Source organism: Salmo salar, chromosome 19 (assembly GCF_965601325.2).
Source record: "Salmo salar chromosome 19, fSalSal1, whole genome shotgun sequence".
Classification (NCBI taxonomy): domain Eukaryota; kingdom Metazoa; phylum Chordata; class Actinopteri; order Salmoniformes; family Salmonidae; genus Salmo; species Salmo salar.
In genome coordinates this window covers 82,745,001-82,761,791 of record NC_138309.1, presented here as the reverse complement: position 1 = coordinate 82,761,791, position 16,791 = coordinate 82,745,001, and the positions used below count along the sequence as shown (strand labels likewise).

General features: G+C 42.9%; 1 protein-coding gene across 1 annotated transcript in view; it reads right to left on the bottom strand.

Annotated features, from left to right (window-relative positions):
- Positions 1–16,791, bottom strand: part of LOC106579676 (reversion-inducing cysteine-rich protein with Kazal motifs) — a 109,229-nt gene that overhangs the window by 40,187 nt on the left and 52,251 nt on the right. The window contains exons 7-10 of the mRNA XM_014159806.3: positions 16,438–16,471; positions 15,515–15,712; positions 12,181–12,445; positions 10,526–10,699 (exon numbers count right to left, since the gene is read on the bottom strand). Coding sequence (XP_014015281.3) covers positions 10,526–10,699; positions 12,181–12,445; positions 15,515–15,712; positions 16,438–16,471 — 671 coding nt within the window. The remainder of the gene's footprint in view (positions 1–10,525; positions 10,700–12,180; positions 12,446–15,514; positions 15,713–16,437; positions 16,472–16,791) is intronic.

The following is a 16,791-nucleotide window of genomic DNA, read 5'->3' as shown; positions in this document are numbered from 1 at the left end:
CCTGCTAACTGCCTGGTACTCAGCACTCTATTGTCCCTCTAATCACTCTGACATCAATGTAAATATGATCTCAAATCTAATCAAATACTTTATGAGAGCCCATGAGAGCTCATGTTGCACAACATTTCTATAGGTTTTTCAATTGCGGGAGAAAACAGAGTGATGGCCGCTAATAGAAAGAGGAGGATCCCATTATCTTTCTATAGGCCAGACCTACTATATTTATTTCTCAACTTTCCTAATATTAAGCACATTGCTTCTCTTTACAACAGGAGTATAGCCTATCTGGCTGTCATTAAAATGAACCATGGGGAAAAGCGTCCTCCATTCGCTATTTAAGTGCATAGATGACATGTATTTTTTCCCGCTGCCTCTGTTTCGATACAGGTGCATGATAGTGGTCCATTTGAAATCAAAACAAATTTCACACATATATTATTTAGTATATGTAAAGACAAGATTAAGAATAGTCTGATCTGTGACAATATTAGCCTATTAGCTCCCTAAAACACTTCAGAGAGCAGGCCTTTCTAATCGACCTGGCCCGGGTATCCTGGAAGGATATTGACCTCATCCCGTCAGTAGAGGATGACTGGTTATTCTTTAAAAGTGCCTTCCTCACCATCTTAAATAAGCATGCCCCATTACATTTTTTTTTAACCAGGAACAGATATAGCCCTTGGTTCTCTCCAGACCTGACTGCCCTTGATCAGCACAAAAACATCCTGTGGCATTCTGCATTAGCATCAAACAGCCCCCGTGATATGCAACTTTTCAGGGAAGTTAGCAACAAATATACACAGGCAGTTAGGAAAGCTAAGGCTAGCTTTTTCAAGCAGAAATTTGCATCCTGTAGCACGAACTCAAAAAAGTTCTGGGACACTGTAAAGTCCATAGAGAATAAGAGCACCTCCTCCCAGCCGCCCACTGCACTGAGGCTAGGAAACACTGTTACCACCGATAAATCCACTATAAATGAGAATTTCAATAAGCATTTTTCTACGGCTGGCCATGCTTTCCACCTGGCGACCCCTACCCCGGTCGACAGCCCTGCGCTCCCCACAGCAACTCGCCCAAACCTCCCCCACTTCACCTTCACCCAAATCCATAAAGCTGATGTTCTGAAAGAGCTGCACACTCTGGACCCCTACAAATCAGCCGGACAAATCAGCCGGGCTAGACAATCTGGACCCTCTCTTTCTAAAATGATCTGCCGAAATTGTTGCAACCCCTATTACTAGCCTGTCCAAAAAACAAGATGGCGACCGGCAAGTTCGGCATGGTGGCAGCACTTTTACTTTATGTGTTTGTTTTAAATGTTACTGGAAATAATTGCATCTGCTATTTAGATGAAAGAATAGTAAATTCTCAGCAACTTCTCAGTCATGCAAACACGTTTGATGGCATCCAGCACTTCGGATTTGGAAGGAATGTTATATACCAAACTTTCATAGCACCTTGGCACAAACCAAAACGATCATCGAAATCCAGTCTGAAATCGCAAATTAATGGTGGAGATCTTATAATAACTCTATGCCTTCTCTTATCGGGTGATATCCATCAATGCCCTGGACCTCACTTTTTCACGAACCCCATCAAATGGCCTATGCACCCAGGCTCCTCTTGTGAACGTTGGATAAAGAGTAACAGCAAAGCTCTGGTATGTTTGGAATGCGCGCAGTGGATTCATCTAAAATGCAGCGATTCTAGCTTTGGACATGGGGTCAATGAAGCTTACCGTTGCTGTCGGTGTGCTGTACCCGCGGGTTGTGTGAGCATTGAAGGTGGAGTGGGACCAGAGGACTTACCGAGGGTGGAGAGTACACCGGAGGAGGGGGGTCCACAGCGGAGCGGAGGCAACCAGAGGCGAATGACGGGGGACACGGTGGTGAGGACGAGGGAGTGGCACCTGGGGAGGGGTGCTCCATGGCGGAGGCAGGGCAGTGGGAAGATGGCAGCGCAGTGGGAGGTGAGTTACAAGTGGATCGGGAATTCAATGAGGCCTTTGGGAAGAAGGGCTTACATTTTGTTCACTTAAATGTCCGAAGCCTACTACCGAACATCGATGAGATACGCCTGTTGGTTTTCAAATCAGAGGTGGGAGTCTTATGTTTTACTGAGACATGGTTGGATTCATCTGTTTGGGACTCAGAAATTGAGATAGGTAATTACTCTGTTGTCAGGAAGGATCGGAATCAGAACGGTGGGGGAATATGTGCGTTTGTAAGATCAGACATTGCTTTTAACATCAGATCGGATTTAAACGCTGATCTGGAGATTGTTTGGATATCTGCCTTCCCAAAACCAAGCCGATTTTGTCTAAGCTGTGTTATAGGCCGCCCAAGCAGAATGCATTCTATGAAGGTCTTGAAATTGTGTTGTCAAACTGCAATGATTCCCTGTTGAAGGAAATAATTTTGTTAGGGGATTTCAATACTGATGTCTGCAAAAAGAATAGCCCAACCCACAATGTATTTATGTACCTTTGTAGATCACTTGCTCTGACCCAAATAATAAAAGATCCCATCAGGACATGTGAAACAGTGCAAAGTACAATTGACTTAATATTGGTATCTGATAAATCTAAAATATCGCAGAGTGGAGTAATAGTCTATGGAATCAGTGATAATTTTATTACATTTTGCACAAGGAGAATTTTTAAAGATACATTTAGGTGTCACAAAACCGTTAGAATCAGAAGACTCAAAAAATTCTGTGTAGAAAAGTTTAGGGAGGAAGTGGGTAAAATTGACTGGTCACCTGTGCTAGATAGTGTAGGGGAAGACAGTCCCTGGGAAGCCTTTAAATGTAGATTCCTTGATGTGGTGAATGTGATGGCTCCCATTAGACGGGTCAGGGTAAAGCAGAGATCTAGCCCTTGGTTTAATCATGAGGTTCTAGAATCTATCCAAGCAAGGAATAAGGCCTTTAAAAAGATTAAGAACTCTAAAGAGCAGCATGATTTTGTCCTATATAAATGTCATAGAAATGAAGCACAGAGCAGGATGGATGAAGCTAAGAGGGGTTACTTTGCTGAGAAAATCATTGAAAACAAGAATGACCCTAAAAAGCTTTTTTAGTACTACCAAAAACAAACTAAACAGTATTGGACTCAACATCAAAGGGGAGATGGTATATGAAAAAGCAGAGGTTGCCAATGAATTCGACTCTTTTTTAAATTTTATTTTTTACTTCTGTTGCCAGCAAGCTGGTTAGCAAACTGGTGGCAGTTCTGGTTTGTATGGAAGCAACCAAGTCAAGAAGTATTATGTAGAGTTAGGGGTTCAGCCAAACTATTTTTCTTTTGCAAAGGTAGCAACAGCCAAAATAGTCAGTATGCTGGCAGAGCTTAAATGCTCCAAAGCCACAGGCCTGGATAATATTCCTGCAAGGTTTCTAATAGATTCTGCTGAGCAAATTGGCCCTTGTATTACGCATATCATGAATCTCTCTCTTGAACAAGGCACCTTTCCCGGGGACATGAAACAAGCTAAAGTTATACCTCTGTATAAGAAGGGGATAAAGTCTGACCCTGGGAATTATAGGCCTGTATCTATCCTCTGTGTAACATCAAAGATCCTGGAGAGAATTGTACATGAGCAAATGTATGAATATGTTAACCTGTTAGGGCTAGGGGGCAGTATTGACACGGCCGGATAAAAAACGTACCCGATTTAATCTGGTTACTACTCCTGCCCAGTAACTAGAATATGCATATAATTATTGGCTTTGGATAGAAAACACCCTAAAGTTTCTAAAACTGTTTGAATGGTGTCTGTGAGTATAACAGAACTCATATGGCAGGCCAAAACCTGAGAAGATTCCATGCAGGAAGTGGCCTGTCTGACAAGTTGTTGTTCATCTTGGCTCTTTTTATTGAAGACTGAGGATCTTTGCTATAACGTGACACTTCCTACGGCTCACATAGGCTCTCAGAGCCCGGGAAAAAGCTGAATGATATCGAGGCAGGCCCAGGCTGAAACACATTATCGCGTTTGGCAAGTGGCCGATCAGAGCACTATGGGCTTAGGCGCGTGCCCGAGGCGACCCCATGCTTTATTTTCTTTCGTCTGTTTACCTAAACGCAGATTCCCGGTCGGAATATTATCGCTTTTTTACGAGAAAAATTGCATAAAAATTGATTTTAAACAGCGGTTGACATGCTTCGAAGTACGGTAATGGAATATTTAGAATTTTTTTGTCACGAAATGCGCCATGCTCGTCACCCTTATTTACCCTTTCGGATAGTGTCTTGAACGCACGAACAAAACGCCGCTATTTGGATATAACAATGGATTATTTGGGACCAAACCAACATTTGTTATTGAAGTAGAAGTCCTGGGAGTGCATTCTGATGAAGAACAGCAAAGGTAATAACATTTTTCTTATAGTAAATCTGACTTTGGTGAGTGCTAAACTTGCTGGGTGTCTAAATAGCTAGCCCTGTGATGCTGGGCTATCTACTGAGAATATTGCAAAATGTGCTTTCACCGAAAAGCTATTTTAAAATCGGACATATCGAGTGCATAGAGGAGTTCTGTATCTATAATTCTTAAAATAATTGTTATGTTTTTTTGTGAACGTTTATCGTGAGTAATTTAGTAAATTCACCGGCAGTGTTCGGTGGGAATGCTAGTCACATGCTAGTCACATGCTAATGTAAAAAGCTGTTTTTTTTTATATAAATATGAACTTGATTGAACAAAACATGCATGTATTGTATAACATAATGTCCTAGGGTTGTCATCTGATGAAGATCAAAGGTTAGTGCTGCATTTAGCTGTGGTTTGGGTTTATGTGACATTATATGCTAGCTTGAAAAATGGGTGTCTGATTATTTCTGGCTGGGTACTCTGCTGACATAATCTAATGTTTTGTTTTCGTTGTAAAGCCTTTTTGAAATCGGACAGTGTGGTTAGATTAACGAGAGTCTTGTCTTTAAAATGGTGTAAAATAGTCATATGTTTGAAAAATTGAAGTTTTTGCATTTTTGAGGTATTTGAATAACGCGCCACGGGATTACACTGGCTGTTGAGTAGGTGGGACGCAAGCGTCCCACCTAGCCCATAGAGGTTAACAAACAGGGTCTAATGTATGATTTTCAGTCGGGTTTTAGAAAAACATACTCCACTGATTCATGTCTACTTTACGTGACTGACTTCATCAGGAAAGTGATTGATGAGGGAAATCTGTGTGGAATGGTACTGATTGACCTACAGAAGGCCTTACAGTTAACCACTGTCTCCTAATCTCCAAACTGGAGGCACTGGGGTTAAGCAGTATCCCTCTAGGCTGGGTAAAGTCCTATTTATCAGGAAGGGAGCAAGTAGTAGAGGTTAATAGTTCACTGTCTCAGGCAAAACCAATGAGTTGTGGCATTCCGCAGGGGAGCGTGCTTGGGCCACTGCTGTTTTTATTGTATATTAACGATATGAAAGATGCTTGTTCTTGCCGTCATTGTCTTTATGCGGAAGACTCTACACTTCTGGTGTCTCATAAAAGTAAAACTATGTTGGAGAGCATACTTAGCACAGAGCTTACTAACATTAGCAAATGGCTTGGAGATAATAAGCTGGGAAAACTGATTCAATTCTTTTTGGATCCAGACCTAAATTGTGTAGGTCGTCTGAAATCAGAGTGGAGTTAGGGGGTGAGTTGCTGACAACTAAAACCTCTGTTAGCTACTTGGGATGTATCCTTGATGGAAGCTTGGGAGGTGTATGCATGGCCAATAAGGTGCTAGGGAAGTTTAATGACAGGACTAAGTTTTTGGCTAGGAAGTCCAAGCTGCTTGATAAGGACTCCATGAAAGTACTAGCTACTGCCCTCATTCAATGGCATTTTGACTATGCTAGTACTTCCTGGTTTGGGGGCTTATCTAAACTTATGAAGGGGAAGCTCCAGATAGCCCAGAATAAGCTGATCAGGGTAGTATTGAAGGTGAGTCCACATACTCACATAGACAGGAGCTGCTTTCAGGAACTAAACTGGCTGCCTGTTGAGTCTAGGGTGTCCCAGATTAGACTAGGTTTGGTTTACAGGAGTATTTATGGTCCTGCGCCCAGATATCTAAGTGATTACTTTCCTCGCGTTAGGGATGCACACAATCACAGCACCAGATCAGGTGTTGCTGATGTGTGCTTATACAGGTTCAGGAGTAATGCTGGGACAGGTACTGTATACTGGAGCCTCAGAATGGAATGAATTGCCTCTTCCTATAAAAACAACGTCCTCTCTGGACAGCTTTAAAAATAAAGTAAAAATATGTTTGATGTCTTCTGTGCCCATATGAATAACCCTTATGATGTATCTGGAATGATGAGATAGATGTTCTTCTGCTATGTTTTTGTTTTATTATTTCACTGCCATACTGTGTTTGATGTTGTCTAGCCATCTTGTCTCAAGAGAACCACAATGGAAATAAGTCCCAGACTTTATTGTGTGTTATCCTCAATGATTTTATTCATGTGCCTGTATGGCTTTTAAGTTTTATGTGTGCTTGTTTTTAAAAATCGTCGAATTAATAAACTAAATCTCTTTCATATCGTCTGAGATTCCCATAGATTGGAAAGCTGCCACAGTCATCCCCCTCTTCAAAGGGGGAGCCACTCTAGACCCAAACTGCTACAGACCTATATCTATTCTATCCTGCCTTTCTAAGGTCTTCGAAAGGCAAGTTAACTAACAGATTACGACCATTTCGAATCCCACCGTACCTTCTCCGCTATGCAATCTGGTTTCAGAGCTGGTCAGGGGTGCACCTCAGCCACGTTCATGGTCCTAAACGATATCATAACCGCCATCGATAAGAGACATTACTGTGCAGCCGTATTCATCGACCTGGCTAAGGCTTTCGACTCTGTCAATCACAACATTCTTATTGGCAGACTCAACAGCCTTGGTTTCTCAAATGATTGCCTCGTCTGGTTCACCAACTACTTCTCTGATAGAGTTCAGTATGTTAAATCGGAGGGCCTGTTGTCCGGACCTCTGCCAGGTCCGGACAACGGGGGTGCCACAGGGTTCAATTCTCCGGCCGACTCTCTTCTCTGTATACATCAATGATGTTGCTCTTGCTGCTGGCGATTCTTTGATCCACGCAGATGACACCATTCTGTATACCTCTGGCCCTTCTTTGGACACTTTGTTAACTAACCTCCAGATGAGCTTCAATGCCATACATCTCTCCTTCCCTGAACTCCAACTGCTCTTAAATGCAAGTAAAACTAAGTGCATGCTCTTCAACCAATCACTGCCCGCACCTGCCCGCCCGTCCAGGATCACTACTCTGGACGGCTCTGACTTAGAATATGTAGACAACTACAAATACCTAGGTGTGTGGTTAGACTGTAAATTCTCCTTCCAGACCCACATTAAACATCTCCAATCCAAAATTAAATCTAGAATCGGCTTCCTATTTCGCAACAAAGCATCCTTCACTCATGCTGCCAAACATACCCTCGTAAAACTGACCATCCTACCGATCCTCGACTTTGGCGATGTCATTTATAAAATAGCCTCCAACACTCTACTCAACAAATTGGATGCAGTCTATCACAGTGCCATCCGTTTTGTCACCAAAGTGGTGATTTCTGCTAATGGAACATTTGCACGTATAGCCTACTGCCATGTGCGTATAGCTGTGCTTATAATGTGAAGAAATAGCCTAATAGTTTATTACATTTCAAGCTAAAGGTTCTGATCTGTTGCGACGGCCTCATTGCATAAAAAAGTTTTTTTGATGCTAGTAGTTGTATTAATTTGGGATCTATCGCATCTCACAACTGTCCCAGACTATGTTTGGAATATTTATTTCTCGCACAGAATAGGTACATTTTTGTACTATGGGGATAGTAGATTGACATAGGTTAGTGCTTTTGCTGTTCGTTAGGCCTATTTATCTTGTTGGCTGACGAAATGTAAATGTGCATAGTTCTTCCAATATCTTCAATATGCACCTCGAAATTGGATAAGGATGTGCGCAGTTGCGTCCCCGATGTGTCTGTCTTCACTTGTAGCCTGTGAGAAAGACCCGATCACGTGATGGAGAGCCATGTGAGTGAGAAGTGCTTCGGAGCACGAAGCACACATGGAGAAGGGAATTAAAATTATTATATTCAGCCCAAGGGCACAACGGTTACTGGCTACAAAAGGCATGGATTATTTTAGGGGGCATTACGGCCACACAAAGGGGATGCCACCAGGAAATTCGAGGCATTATCAATTATCATTGTCAAATGGTGAATGAGAGACTGATGAAGTGTGTACAGCCTGCGCAAAAAACAAAGCAGAGCTCATGCCTTTCAAGATACTTTTTTCAAATCATCATTAAAGTCTCATCATGCAGCCGTAGAATGTATTACAAATCTAAACATATAGACCAACGTTTGTATCACAACTAAAGTTGCATAAATACATCTAAATTAAGCATGTAGGAGTACCTGTTTCTTTGTTAACCGCTCAACACAGAATAGCCGCGTGCGCACACTACCTCAAACCTTTATTCAATTGTATTCTTCATACTTTAAAATACTATAAAATAATGCCACGTAATTCTAAGCAAATCTTGTCTGCTAAAAGAGTGTAGCCCACAGCCATATGGCATAGCCAGATCAGGACCTAACATAAGAACAACTCAGAGTATACTATTTTGTTATTCTGAAATAGACTACATTTTATCTTGCTTCTTTAGACCTGTCTTAAATAAATAATGGATTTATTGTGAAGGTGTAGGCTATATTACATGGATGTATTGTGAAGATGTAGGCTATATTACATGGATTTATTAGACTTTCTAAAATGTAGATGTTCCAAAGGTCTGAATTAGTGTCTTGTAGGCTATGTGTGGAAGCCAGGAGATGCTAAACCTGTTTATGTTAATTAACGGTCAGTTACCGTGAGACCGGGAGTTATTTGCTTGACAATCACCGATTGACAAAATTTCATGACCGCCACAGCCCTAGATCTACCTGGAACCAAAAAGGGTTCTCCTATTGGGATGGCCGAAGAACCCCTTTGGGAAGCCTTTTTTCTAAGAGTGTAGACCAAGGTCATCATCACCAACTAGTGAACAGACTCTCTGAACAGACTCCAGACGTCTTGGTTTCACCCGACCCCATCCAGCCATGATCACTAGCATGGGATCAACTAAACACTTGATTTCACAACCAACGCTCAAACAATTAACTGTAGAATATATTTAATATGGTTACGAGGCTGTTGGTTCCAGCTTGGGATTTGAGGGAGTTGCCCATAGGGTTATGTATGGGTCACGAGGGAGGGGCCGTGAAATCCAGTAACCCACTAACCACTGGGCTAGGGTGAACTCACTCACTCCCTCCCTACACTACCTACGCCTGTCTCGCTTTTCCCCTGACCTCCATGGGACACTCCAGAATGAATAAATCATATTAGCCTAGCGTGTGGTGCGTCATACAGCCTCAAACCTTGGAGTGATAGAGGACATGCATTTGCAAGATGCAAGTTAACCGTTAGGACATTAGTGAGTCACAGTCTGGTTAACCAGATGACTCACTCAGACCCACCTGTAATTTTTCTTTTTCACACTCACTCTCATTGCCATGTCCCGGTATGATGTGGATCTTTGATACAGTACAGCTCGTTGTGTTGAACGTGGATATGTAACAAAAAGGTTCAGCAATGCAACAGAGCACTACAGACCCTTTTTTGGATGTACACAGCTGTTGTGATATTTGTATATTGAGTTAATTGGTACAGTGTAGTAGGTACCAGAACTATTCACGGTCTGGTACAGTGTGCCCCTGTGTGGTTCAGTTCGTAAGAATGTGGCACTAACAATTCAAAGGTTGTGGACTCATTTGCTTCAGGGATCACATACTAAAATGTATGCATGAGATCATTGTTATTTTATTTCAACTAGGCTAGTCAGTTAAGAACAAATTTTTATTTTAATGACAGCCTAGGAACAACTGCCTTGTTCAGGGGCAGAACGACAGATTTTTACCTTGTCAGCTCGGGGATTCGATATTGCAACTTTTCAGTTACTAGTCCAACGCTCTAAACACTAGGCTACCTTCCGCCTCTGCATATATTGACATATATTGTTATTATATAATGGTAATAATACAATGTTGGGTGAGAGCGTCTGTTAGCCTTTGGATAAAAACATCTGCTAAATGATCAAAATGTAAAATAGTACAGAGACAGTCAGTGGCGGCCCTTTGGGCAGTTGGGGCCCATTTCAATTTAAACCCCTAAAACACAGCAAAGTCCGCCCATGATAGTAGGTATTGTAGCATACCTGTTATTGAAGTTGGAACAGAAGGTATATTAACAGGTATAGCAGGTATATTATCTGGTCTAGTAGCTAGGTAGAGTAGCATACCTGTTGTTGAAGTTGGTACAGAAGGTATATTAACAGGTATAGCAGGTATATTATCTGGTCTAGTAGCTAGGTAGAGTAACATACCTGTTATTGAAGTTGGTACAGAAGGTATATTAACAGGTACATTATCTGGTATAGTAGCTAGGGAGAGTAACGTACCTGTTGTTGAAGTTGGTGCAGTAGCCCAGGTCCTTGCAGCCCAGCTGGCAGGGTTCCCTGACGTCGGCCAGGCAGGTGACCAGGGGCTTCTCCACAGGGCTGTACTCACACATCTGGTCAAACTCCTGCCATGTTTGAGTTCCCCAGTTTGTGCTGATCTCCTGACACATATCCCTGTCGGGGACGAAACAGAGTTAATTGATTTTGCATTGCTGTTAGTAGCCTGCAAAACTGTTCGTTCGTTGTGTTGCTTCTTGTTTATTGTTTTTGCTGGTTCACCGTTTATATTAAAATATGATGAACCCAACCCACACTGCGCCTTGGTCTCACTCTAACGATGGACGTTACAGAACTTCCCACCACCAATGGACCAAGCAGCGTGGAAGGGAGCAGCACCAGGAGTGGATCAAGCAGCGTGCTCGGGAGGTGATGGCATCCTTGTCGCTGGAGGAACTGGAGGGAAGAATAGACTGGACTTGGGAACAGCTATTGGACCATTGCAACAGCCTGCCGGGGAAGCAGAGCTTCAAGAAATGAGTTTCCATGGCCTAAGATCACCTTGCTCAATTCCAAGCGTTGGGTTTGGCGGATGCCGGGAGAACGCTACCTGCCCCAATGCATAGTGCCAACTGTAAAGTTCGGTGGGGGAGGAATAATGGTCTGGAGCTCTTAATTTATGGTTTGGGTCCCTTAGTTCCAGTGAAGGGAAATCTTAACACTACAGCATATATTGACATTCTACACGATTCTGTGCTTCCAACTTTGTTGGAACAGTTTGGGAAAGGCCCTTTCCTATTTCAGCATGACAATGCCCCCGTGCACAAAGCGAGGTCCATACAGAAATGGTTTGTCAAGATTGGTGTGGAAGAACTTGACTGGCCTGCACAGAACCCTGACCTCAACCCCATCGAACACCTTTGAGATGAATTGGAACGCCGACTGCGAGCCAGGCCTAATCGCCCAACATCAGTGCCTGACCTCACTATGTGGCTGAATGGAAGCAAGTCCTGCAGCAATGTTCCAACATCTAGTAGAAAGCCTTCCCTGAAAGTGGAGGCTGTTATAGCAGCAAAGGGGGACCAACTCCATATTAATTCCCATGATTTTGGAATGAGATGTTCGACGAGCAGGTGTCCACATACATTTGGTAATGTAGTGTATCTATATATGTATGAACAGTTTTTTTTGGGGGGGGGGGTTAGAATATATACATATTTTTTTCTCCCCAATTGGTAGTTACAGTCTTGTCCCATCGCTGCAACTCCCCTACGGACTCGGGAGAGGCGAAGGTCGAGAGCCATGCATCCTCCAAAACACGACCCCGCTAAGACACACTGCTCGCTTAACCCGGAAGCCAGGCGGACCAATGTGTCGGAGGAAACACCGTGCGCCATCTCATGGTTCTCCCGGATTGAACTCCTCAAGCACTGTGATCCAGTCCCTTAGACTGCTGCACCACTCGGGTGTTACCTTTTACACTTTATTTAGACAGTTGGAAATAGAGGGGGGACAGGCAAGTAGGACAACGTAGGAAGGGTGGACGCAGGGATTGAACCCCGGTCTACGGTGGGGAGCAGTATGTGATGGGCTGGGATTGTTACCACTAGCTGTAAGCCATTGTAATCACTACAAGCATCTCATCAGAGTAAACTAACCGGCAGAGTGAGGTATTGGCTTTGTAGCAGCAGTGCAGCTTAGCGCCGTCCATCTTGGCTGTAGGTGAGGTCTCCATCTCGCTCTCGGTGGGGGGGTGGGCACTGCCCAGGAAGCACTGCCACAGCGGGTCCTGGGGCAGTGGCTGGCTGCCACACTCATCGATCAGGCCTTCCATAATCTCGTGCTCTGTCGTCATGGTGCGCAGGATGCGCCGGCACGCCACCTGGCAGTGGGGCTCATCAGCCCGGTCGCAGCAGTACAGGCCTGGACGGACAGACAGATGGATGGATATTGACTTTTCCACACTTTGTTATGTTACAGCCTTATTCTAAAATTGATTAAATTACATTTTTCCTCATCGATCTACACACAATGCTTCATTACGACAAAGCAAAAACAGATTGTAAGAAATGTTTGCAAATGTTTTCAAAATAAAAAACAAATACCTTATCTACATAAGTATTCAGACCCTTTGCTATGAGACTCGAAATTGAGCTCAGGTGCATCCTGTTTCCATTGATCATCCTTGAGATGTTTCTACAACTTGATTGGAGCCCACCTGTAGTAAATTCAATTGATTGGACATGATTTGGAAAGGGACACAGCTCTCTATATAAGGTCCCACAGTTGACAGTGCATGTCAGAGCAAAAACCAAGCCATGAGGTCAAAGGAATTATCCGTAGAGCTCCGAGACAAGATTGTGTAGAGGGACAGATCTGGGGAAGGGTACCAAAAAATTTCTTCCTAGAGCTGGCCGCCCGGCCAAACTGAGCAATCGGGAGAAGGGCCTAACCTCTATGGGCTAGGTGGGACGCAAGCGTCCCACCCGTGGTGCACTCCATCAACAGCAGGTGCATTTCAAGAGCGGCAAATTTGAATCCAAATAAATGTCAAAATTCAAATTTTTCAAACATACAACTATTTTACACCCTTTGAAAGATAAACATCTCCTTAATCTAACCACGTTTTACGATTTCAAAAAGGTTTTACGGCGAAAGCATAAATTTAGAGTATGTTAGGACAGTACATTTACAAGAGTTGTGTGTAATGTTTTGTCGATTCAAAGACAGGGTCACCAAAACCATAAAACCAGCTAAAATGATGCACTAACCTTTTACAATCTCCATCAGATGACACTCCTAGGACATTATGTTAGACAATGCATGCATTTTTAGTTCTATCAAGTTCATATTTATATCCAAAAACAGCGTTTTACTATGGCATTGATGTTGAGGAAATCGTTTCCCTCCAATAACCGGCAGTCAAGTCAGCAACACAAATTAAATAATTAAAATTAGAAAACATTGGTAAAATATTATATTGTCATTTAAAGAATTATAGATTTACATCTCTTGAACGCAATCAACTTGCCAGATTTAAAAATAACCTTACTGGGAAATCACACTTTGCAATAATCTGAGCACTGCGCCCAGAAAAATACGCGTTGCGATACAGACAAGCCGTCATGTTGGGGAGATCTAAAATCGAAAATACTATGTAAATAATCCATTACCTTTGATTCTCTTCATCAGATGTCACTTCCAGGTATCACAGGTCCATAACGAATGTAGTTTTGTTCAAAAAAGCTAATCATTTATGTCCAAAAATCTCCGTCTTGTTAGCACATGATCTAAGCCCGCCGGACTTCACTTCATGAACGAGGGGAAAAAATATATTTCCGTTCGTTCAAACATGTCAAACGTTGTATAGCATAAATCATTAGGGCCTTTTTTAACCAGAACATGAATAATATTCAAGGTGGACGAATGCATTCTCTTTTATAACGTATTGGAACGAGGGTACCCAACATGAACTCGCGCGCCAGGTGTCTAATGGGCCATCATCGTTCCATGGCTCTTGTTCGGTCAGATCTCCCTCCAGAAGACTCAAAACACTTTGTAAAGGCTGGTGACATCTAGTGGAAGCAATAGGAAGTGCCAAAATATTCCTCAGCCCCTGTGTTTTTCAATGGCATAGGTTTAAAGGTAATACAACACATCAGGTATCCACTTCCTGTCAGAAAATGTCTCAGGGTTTTGCCTGCCAAATGAGTTCTGTTATACTCACAGACACCATTCAAACAGTTTTAGAAACTTTAGAGTGTTTTCTATCCATATATAATAAGTATATGCATATTCTAGTTACTGGGTAGGATTAGTAACCAGATTAAATCGGGTACATTTTTTTATCCAGCCGTGCAAATACTGCCCCCTAGCCCTATTATGTCAGGGAGGTGACCAAGAACCAGATGGTCACTCTGACAGCGCTTCAGAGTTCCTCTGTGGAAATGGGAGAACCTTCCAGAAGGACAACCATCTCTGCAGCACTCCATGAAATCAAATGTTATTTGCGCCGACTACGACAATGTAGTTCAAGAAATAGAGTTTTTCAGTAGACGCAAGCCACTCTTCAGTAAAAGGCACATGACAGCCCGCTTGGAGTTTGACAAAAGGCACCTAAAGGACCATGAGAAACAATATTCTAACGTCTGATGAAACCAAGATTGAACTCTTTGGCCTGAATGCCAAGCGTCTAGTCTGGAGGAAACCTGGTACCATCCCTACAGTGAAGCATTTTGTTGGCAGCATCATGCTGTGGGACTCAGCATCAGGGACTGGGAGACTAGTCAGGATCGAGGGAAAAATGGACGGAGCAAAGTACAGAGAGATCCTTGATGAAAACCTGCTGCAGAGCGCACAGGACCTCAGACTGGCGCGAAGGTTCACCTTCCAACAGGACAATGGCCCTAAGCACACAGCCAAGACAACGCAGGAGTGGCTTCAGGACAAGTTTCTGAATGTCCTTGAGTGGCCCAGCCAGAGCCCTGATTTGAACCCGATCTAACATCTCTGGAGAGACCTGAAAATAGCTGTGCTGCGACGCTCCCCATCCAACCTGACAGAGCTTGAGAGGATCTGCAGAGAAGAATGGGAGAAACTCCCCAAATACAGGTGTGCCAAGCTTGTAGCGTCATACCCAAGAGGCTGTAATCATTGCCAAAGGTGCTTCAACAAAGTATTGAATAAAGGGTTTGAATACTTATGAAAATGTGATATTTCAGTTTTGTATTTTTAATACATTTGCAAAAATCTCCAAAAAACTGTTTTTGCTTTGTCATAATGGGATATTGTGTGTAGGTTGATGAGGACATTTTTTAAAATCCATTTAAGAATAAGGCTGTAACGTAACAAAATGTGGAAAAACTCAAGGGGTCTGAATACTTTCCGAATGCACTGTACCAAGTCATAGCCAGTGATTGGAGGAATGCAACACAGAAACAAGATACACACAGGATATGGGGCTGCTGATAGGTCAGTATTAGATATACTCACTGTCTATTGGGCTCCTGATTGGGTAGGACTTGGAGTAGTTGCCCACACAGCCAATGAGCTCGGGGCTGATGCTCTGGCAGTATTCCTTGACAGCCTTAATTTGCGAGACGGTGGGGGAGGAGTCTGTCCGGAAGATGGCCTGGCAGTACTCTCTGCAGTTGGTGTGTCTCCCTGCATAGCTGCAGCACACCGAGCCCACTGACACACACACACACACACACACACACACACACACACACACACACACACACACACACACACACACACACACACACACACACACACACACACACACAGTTACAATATGCTTTCCATTCACTTCAATAGAATTGTAAATGTCATTAAGGCTATGTAGACTATTTTTGTCTTGAAGTAGCCTTTAGCTTCATAAAATAGATGACAGACATTACAAACATGAGGAGTTAATTAGAATACAATACAGTAGACTTCCAGGATTTCCTAGAGAATAGTCTGATTAAATGGTGAACATTGGAGGCAATCTCCAGTTGTTAGACTTCAGGAAGTGCAAGACCTTACATCCTCAAAATCGTCCCAAAAGCGTGTCTGCAGGGCAGGTTCACACCAATGCGTTGCAGCTCCTAATATAAATAAGGGATTCATCGGCTGACTGACTGATTAAATCATTTCTGCGGACCAAAGGCACGTAAACATGGCTCATAAAGCAGTGGTGATTTCATGTTTATATAGACATTTTTTGGGGGTCATTTAAGAGATGCTCTTATCAAGAGCAACTTACAGTCCTGAAAAGCACACATTTCCATACATTTCCTTACTGGTCCACTGTGGGAATCGAACCCACAACACTGGCGTTGCAAGCGCCATGCAGTACCAACTGAGCCACGTCACACTCTGATTGGTGCACTTGGGTTAGCATCTTGTTGTAGAGAATGTTGGAAACTTACTCTCATTTTTGGTGATACAGCTGTGTAGTGGTTTCTGTAAAAGACAAGAAAAACACTTTTGTGATCTAACATACCATTATTGAACACCCATTATTGTACACACATTATTGAGTCAGATCCATTCATGACATTTCTATTTGAAATATTCTGAACCCGTTCCTCTTCTCTCTCTATGGAGACCTCATCCACTGTCCTGTCCTCAGTACAGTTAAACCTCCATCAGAAAACTCACGGCTTCTTTCCATCAAAACCGTAAACAGACCATAAAGGACCATAAAGGCCAGTGCTGCTGCGTGCTTTGGCTCAGCAACGATTCATGAAAGGGCAAGATGAGAGGCCAGTGCCTTATTAAAG